The sequence below is a fragment of the Poecilia formosa genome, unplaced genomic scaffold (assembly GCF_000485575.1).
Source record: "Poecilia formosa unplaced genomic scaffold, Poecilia_formosa-5.1.2 Scaffold6, whole genome shotgun sequence".
In the NCBI taxonomy this organism is placed as follows: domain Eukaryota; kingdom Metazoa; phylum Chordata; class Actinopteri; order Cyprinodontiformes; family Poeciliidae; genus Poecilia; species Poecilia formosa.
In genome coordinates this window covers 2305141-2320523 of record NW_006799945.1, presented here as the reverse complement: position 1 = coordinate 2320523, position 15383 = coordinate 2305141, and the positions used below count along the sequence as shown (strand labels likewise).

Genomic DNA, 15383 nt, shown 5'->3' with positions numbered 1-15383 from the left:
TTAAAGTACTACATAATGTTTGGCTTGTTTTCCTTTATTTTATTTTACTCAACAAAATTTGCTTATTTGAAAAATCCCAAGTCTTAATGGTGACTAATTTCAGTCGGAACGACTCACATTCTTCAGTAGCATCCAATGTATTCTAACTGTGGTTCGCTTTATTACAATACGTTTTGATTCCGAGCGAAATAGAACTACATGTTGTTCAGTTCAAACACTTTTCCAATTAAAATACAAAAAATAAGCAACAAAAATGAAGTCAATCAGATTCAATATAGTAATAAATATAAAATAAAAACAAACCACTCCAAGCTTGAGGTTTGTATCAAAGTTTGTATTTTTAAAAGCACTGTGGAATTACTGCAAATTCAGGTATTTTTTAATGCTGCACACTGACTTCATTATGTTGGGTGACATTTAAAATCACAAGAATATGATTTGTTCTTTTGCATGAAAAGCTTACAAAATGCACTCCTTCACAAACTCGACAGTGGGGGAGGAGGCAAATGTCAGAATATATTACCACTGATGTCAATGCAGCGGATTTGATTACATTGGAAGTTTCTGAAAGGGATGGACTAGTTCTTGAAAACAAACTGGTAAATAAATAAATGTGACTGTAGTACCATCTCTTTTTTTTTTTTTACCACCACAGGGTTAAATCTCTGCCACCTTTGAACGTCTGTGCAATAAATGTTTGCCTCTTCTTGTTTGAAAAATAGCCAACGTTTATTCAGGATGCTGAAAAATGACAAACACTTTTCCAGTTTTGCCACTGTGCTTCAGTTGGATTTAGATCTAGACTTTAACTTGCAATTCTAACACCTAAATATATTTTCATGCAAAACCTTGTTACTCATGCGTTGTCCTATTCTCAAGTCTTTTGCAACCTTCAATAAGTTTTCTTTAAGAATTGATATGGCCATTACATTTAAACTCTATCAAGCAGCCCAGTCACTGCTAAAGATAATCAACCACATTGCATAATGCTGCCACCACCATGCTTCATTGGATCGTGTGTTCAGAGTAATTTAATTTGCATATAGGCCAGGAGATGACATTTATCTGACCAGAGCATCTTCTTCCAATTCTTTCCTTTGTCCTCTGCGTGGCTTTTGGCAAACTGCAAATGAGACTTCAATGGATTTCTTTTAGCACTGGCTTTTCTCCATATCAGATTGTGAACTGCTTTGATTCCCACTAGCATCCCAAATTCAGGACAGGCACTAGAAAAGCTGCTTGTCTGAAAGTTGTTTGAAAACCAGATACCATGTCACATGGGTGTCATCAGCCTGTATGACAGAATCAGATATGGGTCATTTATGAATAAAAACAAGCATGCATATTTACACTTCTGTAGGCAACATCAGTAATCAAACATCAGAGAATCAACCTCCGTGTCTGACATCCAGATTTCATCAAATACCCACTCAGACAGTGTGATCAAACACTTCATGTGAGCTGCTGGGTTTTGAATGGGCCACCATGCAGATGGAGAGCGTTCAAAGGAACGATACGCCGGCTGCTGCCGTTCCCCTCTCCTCCAACCACTCAATCATACACGCATATAAAGGAAGTGCATGCACACTCACACAAAGACACACAGCTTTGACACAAGTGACGCATTCCTTCTGAGACCAGATACTGCTCACATCCAGAGCTCAGGTGTTCCTGCCTTTGTAGTCTTACAAAAAACCAAGAAAGGGCCAGAAAGTGAATGAGCCACAGACAGGGAAGAGATGTGATGTTTTCCTTTCTCTGCCTCTGCTGTGAAACCTCATCCTGCTTTCATTCCCTTTCTCATTGTGTCAGTCTTTGCTTTTGTGTGGATTTCTGATGAGTCCCACCTGTCACTGAAGAGGTCATCCTGCTGATATATGATTCCCATTGAAGAACTTTTTCTCCCATAGACAAACTTACACGTAGAAAAGCCTATTTTAGATATTAATGTATTAAACTTGAAGATACAGATTCACAAGTTATAAGCTAAATGTTTGTGATTACTGTAAGAACATCTGTTTTCTTCAATTTCCTCAGAAACAAGCCTCTATGTGTCAACTTTCTCCCTTTTTCTTTGTCTCTCTGTCACCTTTTCAACACAGGCTATGCAACAAAAGCTGGCGACCACAACACAGAAAACATTTAAGGAAATGAGTCACACTTTTCTTTTACCATTTGGAAGTATTTTCAGGGAAGAAAACCTTAAAAACAGGGAATTTATCAACATTTCACATATTCCATTTTATGTGCATTCCTTTAAAGAACAGCAGAATTAGATCCCACAACTATTCCCACAGGAAGCTGCTTGTCTGGGTTTTGATTGAATGATATTCTAAAGTAAACAGATCGAGTTATTAAAGTTTAAAATTTTGCGTGTTTATTTCTCCATAAAACCCATGTAGCTGACTGCGGCTGCAACATTTTCTTGTTGTAGTGATCCTTCTCTGTATTAAGTAATTTCTCTGTAATTTTCAAGGTTTTGAGTTAAAGTGTTTATGAGCCTCAATACTCTTTGCTCTGTGTTCATAGCTGAGCTAGAAAGAAACCTAAATTCCCATCATTTGTGGCACAATTGTCCTTGGCACATTCACGAAACAGTAGTGTTTTTAATTAAACATAGCCCATTATTTTAGGTTTCAAGCTTTGTACATGTCCGCCATGCTTCTTCTAGTATTTTGTTTACTACATTGTTTACCAAAAATATATTGCTAATTCTCTTTCACTCCTCTAAATCATTAAATTCAGGCGTTGGAATTGCTTCCACAAGCACAGGTGTATAAAATCCACCATCTAGGCAAACAGACTGCTTTTACAAAAATAAAAAATAAAAAATTAGTGAAACACTGATAGAGCCAGCAGCATCACTTCCATCTTAATAGTTGCACCAGTGAGTTTGATGTGGGAAACTTTGACTGCAGAGGCCAGACCTCAAACCAACAGAGCACCTTTGAGTTGAATTAAAGTGCAGAGAGTGAGTCAGGCCTTCTTGTCTCACATCAGAGTCTGATCTCACAAAAGATTTTGCAGAATGTTGTCATATAAATAAATAAAAAAAACACACACACACACACACACACACACACAATGGCAAGTAATTCAATACGTTTGGCAACACAGTTTTAGAGTGCGCCTGTTGGAATGATGGTGAAAATCATTGTGGATTGTAAAGCACAAAGTTTTTATCTCCAAAATATTAGTCAAAATTAATTGTTAGCAGTGGTTACATGAGATATACAATGGTGATAAATAGATTAAAATTACAGAGTTGGTGAAGTGCACAATTTGGCTATGGCTGTCATTGGAGAAATGAGCTAGCTGTAGTACTGGGTAGTAACTGAGAAGCTGAAACGGTTCAGTCATTGCTTTACACAGTATAAGTTGTTGGTACAGTTTTCCAGTTAATGATTTCTCAGCATGCTCAGAAAGGAGATGAAAAAAAATCTATTTGTTATTTGCAGAGCGAAGTGTTACACGCTTAAAACTTCATGGTGGTCTGGGGGATTTGTGGTCATGCGGTTGAATTGCTCTATGGTGTGTTTTGTTAGGATCACCATGGCTTCCCGTTTCACTGCTTTTGTCACTTGTTCTAGATTCACTTTTTAACTCTTGGTGTTTGTGGCATTATTTTTTTCTTTTACGTTGGTCTTTTTTTTTTCTGTGTCCTTCACACACCTGGTCCTTGTTTCTGTGAGTCACCTGTTACACATGACCCCATGTGTAGAACAAATACATTCCTACGCCTCCAAAATGGTTTCTTAAGAGATCAGAGATCAGAGTAGCTGTGTATTTCAGTATTTTTGTCACAATATATCTTAAGTTTTAAGTTCTTCTAATATCTCAAGGAAAATTTCAGTCTTTCCTAGAGAATGCCAAACTGGATATAATTCCTTTTCCTGTGGGATTAAATTGAATCCACAGCCAAAATCCATTGAAATCTTAAAGACAACAGTAGCTTGGTGTGATTGTTTTTCTTCCCATTTACTCTAATCCCCCTAAATAAAGTCCAACGAAACCATATGCTTTTGAATGTCACTTAATTAGTAAACATTGTCGACATGACATGTGTTTATATGTCAGATATATGTTTCACTTTTGCCTAACAACTCTCGACTGCTGAGAAGACATTAACAAGCTAAAGCGGAGGAGCAGTTTGGGAAGATGTTTAAATAAACATTTCTTTCTCCGGACCTAATGCCTATGCATTAATGGTTCTCATAAGCCGACATACAAATGCCCAGACATATACAAGCTTTAATCTAAATGTTTTTCCAATTTTGAGTCAGAGAAAATGTCCTCTCCCTACTTCTAACCTCCCATCTGTTCCTGCTGCTGCCATCAACCTCCAGTCCCAACTTCTCAGCAATTTACAACCAGAAGTTGGGAACCAGCTGGACAATAAAAGCAGCTTAAAAGGACACACTCCTACAATGTTTACAATTTCTCCAATTCTGAGCAGAGAAGAGCAAGGAAGCCAGTTGTTTTCCTCAATGGCCTGCATCTATCTTTGGCTGTCATAGCTAAAAAAAAAAAAAAAATCCTGATATTTTGGGAACACTGTGCATGCTAGGAAGTGTGTCCATGAATCTGATAGGCCTCATTTTGGGGGGTTGAGATGCTCTTAAAGCACAGCTCAGTAGTACAGTTAGTCCAAACAAGTGATTGGGACAAACAGCTTAGATTTTAGGATAGGAAACCAAGACTAGATCAAGGATGAAATCCATATGTCCAATGACTCATAATGCAGTATTATCTCTGATTTGTGCATAATGACCTTTTTCAACTGATAAAATAATGAGGATAAAGTCAAGAGTATATGCTGTTGCTTTCAGAAGAAAAAATAGCTTTTTTTGCATTAGTTTAAAATACTAAATAAGAAAAAAACAAGACCCAGTGGTACTGCTTCATTATCACTTCTATACAGAAAGACACACATGTATAGGGCCAGGGGCACTCTCTACAGGGAGAAAAGCAGAGCATACAAAGTTAATGGCAGCAGTAGCTCTGTCAATGACCACATCTAGGAAAGAGGCAGGCGAACACAGGAGTACTTTCCAGGAGAAAACATATAACGAGAGTACACAAAGACAATAATAATTGTAGGTCTGTCAATGACTGCATTCAAGAAAGAGAGAGACAAATACAGGAGCACTTTCAATGGAGAAAGCAGAACGAATACGCACAAGTTAGCTACACGCATCTTATATGCTTATATGCAGCCATCAAGACAGAAAGGCACACAGCTTAACAGAGAAGCAAAGAGCCTGAGGTACTTTCAATGGGAAAAAACACAAAGTCTTACAAAATTACTGGCAACAATACCTCTACTAATGGTTTTGTCTAAAAATGAGACACAGCTAAGCACTATATAAGCTGTTTAGAGGCAGGAAACACTATATTCTGCTGTAGAGAAAAACAGAGCGCAAAATGTAAACAATAGCAACATCTCCACCAAGGATTTGACCCACAAAGAGACTAAGACAAAAACAGAGGCAATGGGGCAGGTGTATCTTTTAGGGGAAAAGTAACAAAGGTAAAACACCATAGGTGTAATGACTGCTTTTAAGGCATAAATACAGAGTAGGAGAAAAGGGGTCGGTGAGTCTTTCAGTAGTATAGGTCTATAGCAGAACTGCAATAAAGACAACATGACCTAAGCCACTCAAGTATAGGTTATAGTTAGTTTATGCTAGCTGGTTATAGTTAGACAGTTTATGCTAGCTGGTTATATGTTGACTGGCTAATTTGATTTGAAAATGTAATGTTTGCATTATTTTGGTTTGCACCAGTGCTCCTGTGGAATGCCACAGGAGCATTGGTCTATACTTAAAAATCACAAGAAAATAAAAAAAAGGTGCAAAACTGAATTCCTTTTTTGGTTTCCTGAAAAATAAGTAGTTGTGGAGAAACACTGAGATTTATTAACAAATGGGTTTAAATAATCATGTTTTTTTTTGTTTTTTTTTGTATTTCAATCATTGCAACAAGTTTTCTATGTTGAAGCAATCAGATTGAAACCTAGACCCTCATCCACCCATGTACATATATCCTTTCAACCACAGTTTGATGTGCAAGGCTTTCAACATGTATAAAGCCATGCAGACAGCTCTTTTGTATGTACACACACATAAACATATTTGTTTTTGCAGAATGAACCGAGTACTGCATGTATTAAGTTTGCATCTTCATGTAAAATCCCACTGCAATCCAGTTTGAGCATCAATAACCAAACTGTCCTGCCTAATCTAATAGTGCGAAAGTGCTTTATTCTTTTCATTTATCTGTAACACAGATGGGAAAAGAGATTTTACCTGCTAACACAACGTTGGCAGATCAAATGTTTTGCATTCCCAGGATGGATATTTGAGGACATTACGTCAGTTTTGTTATATGTTTTCCCACATTTCTATCCTTAATTACATTTTAAATTCGGATATTTTTCACATCCTTTGCATGCAAAACTTAAAGTACCTGAAAGTCCACAGCCAATCAAACAGGAAAACACACTCTACACAGACATTCATCCGTAATTAAATACCAAAGGGAATCACACGCAAGGCTTTTTTTTCCCCCTACATTTATTTTGGGCAACATTTACTATGGAGGACAGGCTATCCTGTTGATGATTCATTGTTTATTATGTCTAGAAACTCTGGGTTGCCCTCAACTCTGCTACGCAACTGTAAGTCCAGTCAAGATCTTCCTAACCTTGAGTTGAGATAACGGCCTGAGTGCCACTTGTTGCAGGATGAAGCCACCCTCATCTTGCACACATGCAATCTTTTCTTCCAAAACCCCTATCTGCGCTGTGATCTGCTGTTTGGGCAGTGCCGTCTTAAGCACCTCCAGTTAAATCTGCGCTGATGAATAGCAATCAGTGCAGCTTGCAGATATTTACATTTTACTCATTGTGATAACCCTCATCATACACTCATGCAATCCCATTAGGAGGACATGCTGAAGTTATTGATAAGAAAATATATTTTAATTGTCTGCGTATCATCTTCAAACTATATCTTTTGCCTTTCATTTTTTAGTAGTTGCTCATTTACAAGTAATGCAAAACCCGGTTTCATAAATAAAGTAGAAGAAAATGGATGCATGCTTTAAATTTTTTTTTTTCAAAAATAAAAAAAACTTGAAAAGTTTGCCACATCTTTGTATACGGCATCTTTTCTGTGATATCTCTAAACAAAACTCAGTGCAATAAAATGCATTCAGAAATCACCTAATTTGAAAATAAAGTCCACCTGTGTGTGGATTAATCCTATTCTGTTCTGTGAAGACAATAAGTTTGTTGAAAATTTGTGAGCAGACTGCAGCCTCATGAAGACCATCAAGATGGATCAAGGGTAACGTTGCTGAGATCTTTAAAGTCAGATTACAAAACAATACATCAGAAGAACAAGAACTGCCGTTAATCCAGGTATTTGCTGCAAAGATTTGACATAAAGCCATGAAAAAAACTGCTTTACAGCCATAAACCCCAAAACTGTGGTAAAAAAAAAATACAAAGTCATTATAGGGAGTCTTGCACAGCAACTTGTTTACTGTTGAGAAACTGAATTACACCTTTACAGGGAAGTTGAAGAAAGAAATGATACCTTCAGGTGACATCTAGTGTAAATACAGCTTTATTAGGGAAGAAAATGTTCAATGACAAAAAAAGAGGGGAAAAAACAGTTTCACAGTACATTTCATCCTCTTAAGATGGTGCATTGAAACATACCTCTTCCAAATCCCAATGTCGCTCTGCACAAACATGATGCCTTCTTACAAAAATACAACCCCTCAAGCAGAACAAAAAGCAGAAGTTGAAAGGAGGGACACTTGGAAAATACCGGATTTAACCATCCTTCCTTACATAATTTGTTCAAGAACGGCAACAATCTATATGATTTTAATGTTACGAAAGCCTATTTGCTTGCAACTGTTGACGTTACAGAGCCACCTCTCAATTCAGATGCACAAAAAGAATAAACCATAGCAACAAACTGTTGAGGTCTGAAGATACAACAGAAAAAAAAAAAGAGAAAAAAAAAAAAGATATTGGTCCTGGATCATTTGGAAATATTAGAGCTCGCATGCTGAGCAAAGTGACTGGAAAAAAACAAACAAACTTGGGTCCAATCATGTGAAAGACGCAATGACACAAATCGTCGTCCTACAGAGGCGTTGGTCGTTTCATGGAGAGGTAGGATAGTTGTCATGGTCAATGCATGAGATCCCAGGATGAATCATTATCCCAACAGTTGTTCTTAAGTGTTTGAAGTAGATAAATTGAACAATATACACTCTAATTAAATGGCTACAATAAAATAATACCAAAGAGATTTAGTCTTTGTTTAAAGAAATACTTGAGTGGTTAAACAGAAGCCAAATGGTGTGTCTGCATCTGAGAAACTATCCAGATTGAATTGGCACATGATTAAGCAGATGTCGAAAGTCAAATTAAAATGAAGACAAACAGTTGGTGGTGTAGCAACGATTCCACAAAGCGCACTGTTGTTTAGATTCAGATACAACAGATTAACAAATGGTCCTACTTATAAACTGTGATCCTTCATTTCCCTGTGGAGCAGTAATGAGGACGCACTCTGGAGTGGATGAGTCACATTCACTTAAACAAAACAAACAACAACAAAAAAAAACAAAAAAAAAAAACGTACTGTAATATCTGAACCTGGCAGCATGATTGAACGCACCATGATGGAAAACATAACAAAATCCTTTCAGCTAATCTGAGCGATGAGAGTGTTTGTAAGAGCAGGACGTTTCAGCAAAGCTGTGGGATCACGCTATAAGCTCAACAACGCCTGTCTCCTGTGATCAGAGGAGGGATATTTTTTAATAAATTTGTTCTGATCCGGTCGGAGCCGATAAAAAGAAAAGGAGCAAACGCTTAAAGCAGATGCTTTTGAAAATTATTAGAGTAAAAAACTTTCTCCCATGTTCTCACTATTACACTTTACAGGTAGATCAATGGAGGGGAAGAAGAAATTACAACAAATCAGAATGTAGAGGGAAGGGAAAATAAAACTCTACAGCAGATAAAAACCTATCGGTGCACCTTTTGAGTCCAATTTCTTTTCTTTACTTATTAACTATGTGAAGCTGAAAATATCTAACACTTTAAAGCACCTATGATCTTGATTTTATTTATTTTAAATCAATAAATGTGTCTAAAGTTGAACTCCTGATTACAGTGCAGCCTTTCCTCATGATCTAGAAATAAAAGATGTCCCGTTACATCAGTTAAAAATAAATATACAGTATCTATTGTATAGATCCCACTGCTGCACAAGACAACATTCCTTCATTTTTAGATAACAGGAAGGGGGATCCCAAAAAAAACTGCTCATCTCAGTTGGTGAGGTTACAGCTGTACAGAGATGAATTTTTAAAACTTTTCCTCTTTGTGCTCTCAGGTGGAGGTGTCTCTGAACCAGGGGGGTTAGGGGAGGGGGGGGTCACGTTACTGGATCTGAGACTCCCGGACCTTGGCCTGCAGGGCGTCACACGTCTTCTTGGCGTCGCCGAGCAACATCGAAGTGTTAGGTTTGTAGAAGATGGGGTTATCCACCGCTGCGTACCCGACGCCCAGAGATCGTTTCATCACGATGACCTGCAGCAACACAAATTGATCATTAAGGAAGAAAGCTTTAGAGAAAAATTGGAGGCAAAAACTTTTATTTCCTTTGATTTCTCCAGAGAGAATATTAAATATGATCTATTATGCTACCGTAAACAGGTTGGGTCAGGTTTATTGGCTATACAAAACATGTTCATTAATTTTTTTTTTTGTACAAAAAATTGCTGATTTGTGACTTTACATTCCAAAGGTTTTTGAAACGGCTTAATTTCTAGACACACAAAAAAAAAACATCAACTTATTGTCAAAAAACAGATGGGTGTTTTTCTTAAACAGTTGGGCTGTTTTTGGAAGCAGCAGGAACCAAAATGGAAGTAAAAAACTGCAAAATGTGAATTTTGCATATGTCCCTTTCAACAAAAAAAAAAAAAAAAAAAAAGGGGGGGGGATAAATTCACACCCTTGGTGCAACATCAATGTGACATGTGACGCTCTGAATGATGTCATTTCACATCATTTCACAAGGACAAACTCCACTCTAATAGGATCAGAATGAGGCTGCACCTGCACTCATAACGATCTGAATGTGGGCCAGCAGATGGACACGGTTCTGCTGTAAAAACCTCCCAGTTGTCATCATCTCCTTGGGGTTTGAGACAGATCTGATTATCCCGCCTGCGCCAGATGTCTCACCTGCTTCGCCTTCCAGACCTCCAGCACGGGCATGCCAGCGATGATGGAGTTGGGGTCTTCTTGGGCGGCCGAGTTCACTGTGTCGTTGGCGCCGATCACCAGAACCAGGTCAGTTTCTGTTTTCACACGGAACGAATCACAGCTTTAAAGACCACCTTTCTGCACGTGTTTCACATCTGCAGTACAGCTTGTTTTTTTTGTTATTATTTACTGTATATGTATTTCAAGTGTTGGACTGAGTTGTCATAAAACAGCAGAAAACAACAGACAATTTACATACTTTTCGAGCAGAGTTGGTGAGTATTAACGTCAGATGTATCTGATTAGGCGCAGTTGAGAAAGTGGGCCCACTGAATCCATATTTTTAAAAGTGTGTGAAGCAAACTTAAAAGATAATTTGAGGCATTTAAACACATTTGTTCGGCATTTAGATTTTTTTTTTCATTCTCAGCCTTTTGAGTTAACCTTAAAGTACAAAGGATTAAAAAAAATTGAAAATACCAAAAGAAGACTCAAAAAGGGAAAAATAGGGAAGAAAGAAAGAGACAGGTACAAATCAAGGAAAGAATGTAAGTGTTGTTCCTTACACTTATAAAAAGACACAGTAAAGAAAGGACACACATTTGTGAAGGAGTGAAAAAGATAAGAAAGGGAGAGGAAGAAGAAACATTAGAAAGGAATCAAGGAACACAGGAGAGAGAGAGAAAGAAAAAGAGAGAGATGGGGAAAGCAAAGGATAGAGGCATGAAACAGGAGAGCGAAGGGTTAACAGAAGAAAGAATCAAATAAATAAGCATGAAAATGTAGGTGTTCTACCACAAAACCAAAATAAAGTTAGAATTGAGCATGCCTGAAGATGCACGACAAAAGAGGGAAAATTATTTATTTTAAAATATCTTAACTAAATGAACAATACTTTACAAATTAAAATAAAAGCTTCAGACTTTCCATTTTATCAGTAACAGTCAATTCCACATTTTCATATTCATTCCTACAGTTCAATTAGTTTTGTCTGCAAAATGCCACCATGAGTTGAAGAGCAATTGTATTAAAAGTGTGTAAGAAAACAAAAAGCTGGCCTCACCAGGGAAGTCCTCATTGATTTCTTCCATTTCCAGGACAATGTCATACGGGACACCTGCTTCGGCCAGCAGCACGTTGAGCTGACCGGGCATACGGCCGGCGACGGGGTGAATACCGAACCTGGAGGAAAACACACCGCAGGTCCTCACTTTGCACAAAAACCTTACTTTACAAAAAACAATTCTGACTGGACAGGAGAGATGTCGGAGGCGGCCGAGGAGGAATCAAAATAAACCGAATCGAGAAGAGGAGGATTCAAAATAAATCGAAAGAGTTTGTGGACAAATTAATCTGAGAGATATGAGCAATAACAATCAGATCACGGCAAACTCTCACAAACATCATCTGATTAGTGAGCTCTCTCTTGTTTGTAACTTGTGCACAGTTCTCAAACTCAATTGACCATGACATGTAATCAGTTTAGGTAATTAGTAGAAGACTGCTTGTTCCTTTCGCCGTTCAAGCAGAGTTTAAAAGAACTCTTGTTTCTAGCAAACAAGCCGATCTGCATATGTTCTAGATGAGGATTAAGGGAAGAAGAAAGTGGAGCTTTGATCTCAGAAGAATCAGCATTTTGTGTTGTATTGCTGCATCTAACGAACAACAACAGAAAGGCAGATTGCTTGAGACACAAGAAAGACACAAACGATTACACAGGCTGTTGGGAATAAAGGGATAAATTAGGAAACAGAGTAAGAAGACAAAACAGAAGAAAAAACCTGAATGTTTTCTACTTTTTTTTCCCCCTCTGACCACCCACTTTCCTCTAATCAGGCACAAATGCTCTAAGCAGCAGCAGCTGCCACGGCCAGGATCAAACGGCAGAGGCAGGAAAATTAGACGAGGTTCCGCTGTACCTTTTCTGTCCCTCGTTAGCATTTCCTTCTTTACAAACACACACTGGTCTCTACATGCAATCCCATTTTCTTATCAGCCAGATGGAAGCAGCAAGCATCGTTTATTACCTACCAGTAGAACATCAGCACAATTGTTACAATCATTGTAATCTACAATGTCTTCTGTGGTTCTTTATTGACTATAAGTAATAAACACTTATTTCTAAAGCTACATTTTTTTTTCTTAAGTAAAAAATAATGTGTAAAAAATAAGACATAAAAGAAAGGAGGCAGGATTGAATAAGTTCACATTTCTACATGCCTCCTTTTCAAGCATATAGTTGTGGAACAATTTATATTGTGGTATTTGAATTGTGAATAAGAAAATGTCTGAAATAATAATAAAAAAATAAACTAAACCCCAAAGGGAGAGTTTTGCAAATGTGAGTTTCTTGTAGAAGCTACACAGGTGCATCTCCATAAATTACAAAATCAATGAAAAATTGATTTATGTCAATAATTAAACTAAAAACAATTGAACTCATTATGTTGTTTATAGCATTTATAATACTGATCATAATGGCTTACTGTTGTTCGGAACTCAAAATCCAGTTTATCACATCATATGAAAAAAAAAAAAAAACAACATACTTTTAAGAACCAGAAACATAAACACAGCAAAGACAGGTATTATGTAGAAACCCGTCAAGGCACATCACGATAAGCTACATAAGGTCATTTTTAAACAAGCTGTGATTTATACAAAACAATAATGGAATGTTAATTGCAAGAATAAAGCATAGTAAGAAAAAAACATGCACAACAAACGGGGAGATTGCAGATTTGAGAGGACTGTGAAGCAAAACCCTTAAAGAGAGTCTGAGGGGAGATTCTTTAAGTGCTTTAAGAGCCACCACAAAGGCTTCGATTGTCCTTGTGTTAAAGCGAGTGGTCCACAGACTCCTTTTTAGATGAAAAGTACATTTTGCAACTTATCAGCAAATCGTGACCTTGGGAGTCTTGACACAGGGTTGGGGGTGTTTTATCAGGTCTAAAGCCAGAGCAGCCGTCTACAATCACATTTTACTGGTTCCATTTGCTTGCAAGCCTAACAGATTTATTTGTCTCAGGAGAACTTGGCACCTGCCCACACTACGAGAAAAAAAAAGTGTGTTAATGGTGATATCATTGTGTTTGGCTGGCAAGCAAACTGGCAAACAACAGTGATGGAACGGCACACAAAAATCATGATGTGGTGAATAACTTGGTCTTAAAAGTCATGGCTTGGTGCATTTTATCCGGAGAAGCACAGCAAAATGTACAAGGCTCGTTTTTCTTTTTCTCTTTACTCAGTCAGCCGAGCAGAGAAAAATGTAAATGTTCCGACAACATAAATATGTAACATTGGTATGTTGTATTCAAATAAAAGAGACAGTATAGAGCTCTCTGGAGATTTGGTTTGATTGTTAAAAGTCAATCAGAAATGTACCTGACTTTCTTGCCAGCCTCTGAGAGCATCTTTACCAGCTCAGCGATGGGATACTGAGCCTTTGCAGCACAAAGTCCATAACCTGAAAGAGATTTTAAAACGGGAACATGAGTCGATTTCGACCCTGATTCAAAGAATTCAAAGGTAAGATGATCTGAGTGAAGCAGCCCTTCTCCTTCACCTCTCTTCAAAATAAACAACTGGTGTCAAATGTTTGTGTAGCAAAAAAATGTTGTTTGTGCACATATCAATTTAAAGATGTTAATGTTTCCAGAGGTCAAAAGACAGTCCACATTTAGAAAAATCTAATGAAACAGAGTGTCAATAAAACACACATTCCTTCATCTCACCTCTCCATCTTTAAAACTCAGGTCTTGCTTATGTTCTTATGCATTGCTGTGTATTAGTGCCAACATAAAAACAAAACATTATTAGGATTTGTCTTTGAGAATGATGCTGTAAAAGCAATGTTAACATTGTTTTTGTTTTCTCATATTCCAAAAATAAGCATCTTAGTAAAGGTTGAATTCACTAAAAAGGTCAGATTTTAATTCCTCCACTCTTAAATTACTTTCATGTGAATGACGCAGGTGCCAGGTTTTAGATTTTTATCTTGCACCAAGCAGTTCAGTGATGTTTACAAGCCTCGTCTGAAGCAGTCAGAAACTGTCCTGTTACAACACAACAGACAGGGAGACACGGCTGAAAAAAAAAAATCTCTCCAAAACTATGCCGTTTGTCTTCCAGCTAAACTATCCAAAGATTTTCACTTTACGCCCCTCCGTAGTATTTCTTTTGCGAGTTTTATTGCCAATATTCTCACATGAGTTGTCTTGCGTAAAGGAAAACACATGCTTCCAGACCATGCCGTGATGGTTCAGACAAAAGCCAGGAAAACACTTCTGTTTATCAAGCCGGGCCTTAACTGTTTCCACAGACGTCAATCAGCCAAAGTGACTGTGACGGCTCCAATTAGGAAGAACACTTTGAATGGAAACAAGGGCAATGACTAAAAGCTGGCGCCGAATAATGATGCAACACTATTAGACAGTATCGTGGCACAAACACGTATTAGTCTTTCGCAAAATGCCTCCAGCAGATTTTGTTGTGTCTTACATATTTGTGATGTGGTGCTACACGTCAGAGGGACGATGTGTTTATAATGAACGGGGAATTATAAGGGCTTAAAGAAAAACATTCCAGCACATTTTTTCTGATCAAAATTCCTCATTTAAAGACTTCAAAATCAGTTTCTGTTTCAGCCCGTAAGTAGGAACGGAAAGAGGCGAACAGAAGGGTTCACGAATGGATGGAAGACGCTAGAATAGAGAATAAACAGAAGAGAAACTTCAAAATATTTGTTAGTTTATAAACCACTGGATGGTTTAGCACCAAAATCATTAAAGATCTGTTGTTGTATCAATCTTTCAGGCCACTCGGGTCTTCTGGTTCTTGTCTGCTCTGCGTTCCCAGAACCAAACATGAAGAAGCAGCTTTTAACTTTTATCCACCAGAGATCTGGAGCAAACTTCCAGAAAACTGCAAAACTGCTGAAACACCGAGTTCCTTTAAGTTCAACCCCACTAAAAAAACCCACCTGTTGAGAGTTGCCTTTGGTTAATAGTAACTGGAACATTGGTCAACATGTTTGATGAGTATTTGCTTTGTGGTTTTGGTGATGGCAAAATCACCA

The 15383-nt window shown here is 37.6% G+C and overlaps 1 protein-coding gene across 2 annotated transcripts in view; it reads right to left on the bottom strand.

Annotated features, from left to right (window-relative positions):
* Positions 1-7613: 7613 nt before the first annotated feature.
* Positions 7614-15383, bottom strand: part of nnt (nicotinamide nucleotide transhydrogenase) — a 29029-nt gene continuing 21259 nt past the window's right edge. For both annotated transcript variants that reach the window (XM_007566819.2, XM_007566825.2), the window contains exons 19-22: positions 13691-13772; positions 11367-11485; positions 10283-10398; positions 7614-9622 (exon numbers count right to left, since the gene is read on the bottom strand). In XM_007566819.2, coding sequence (XP_007566881.1) covers positions 9473-9622; positions 10283-10398; positions 11367-11485; positions 13691-13772 — 467 coding nt within the window. In that variant the 3' untranslated portion in view covers positions 7614-9472. The remainder of the gene's footprint in view (positions 9623-10282; positions 10399-11366; positions 11486-13690; positions 13773-15383) is intronic.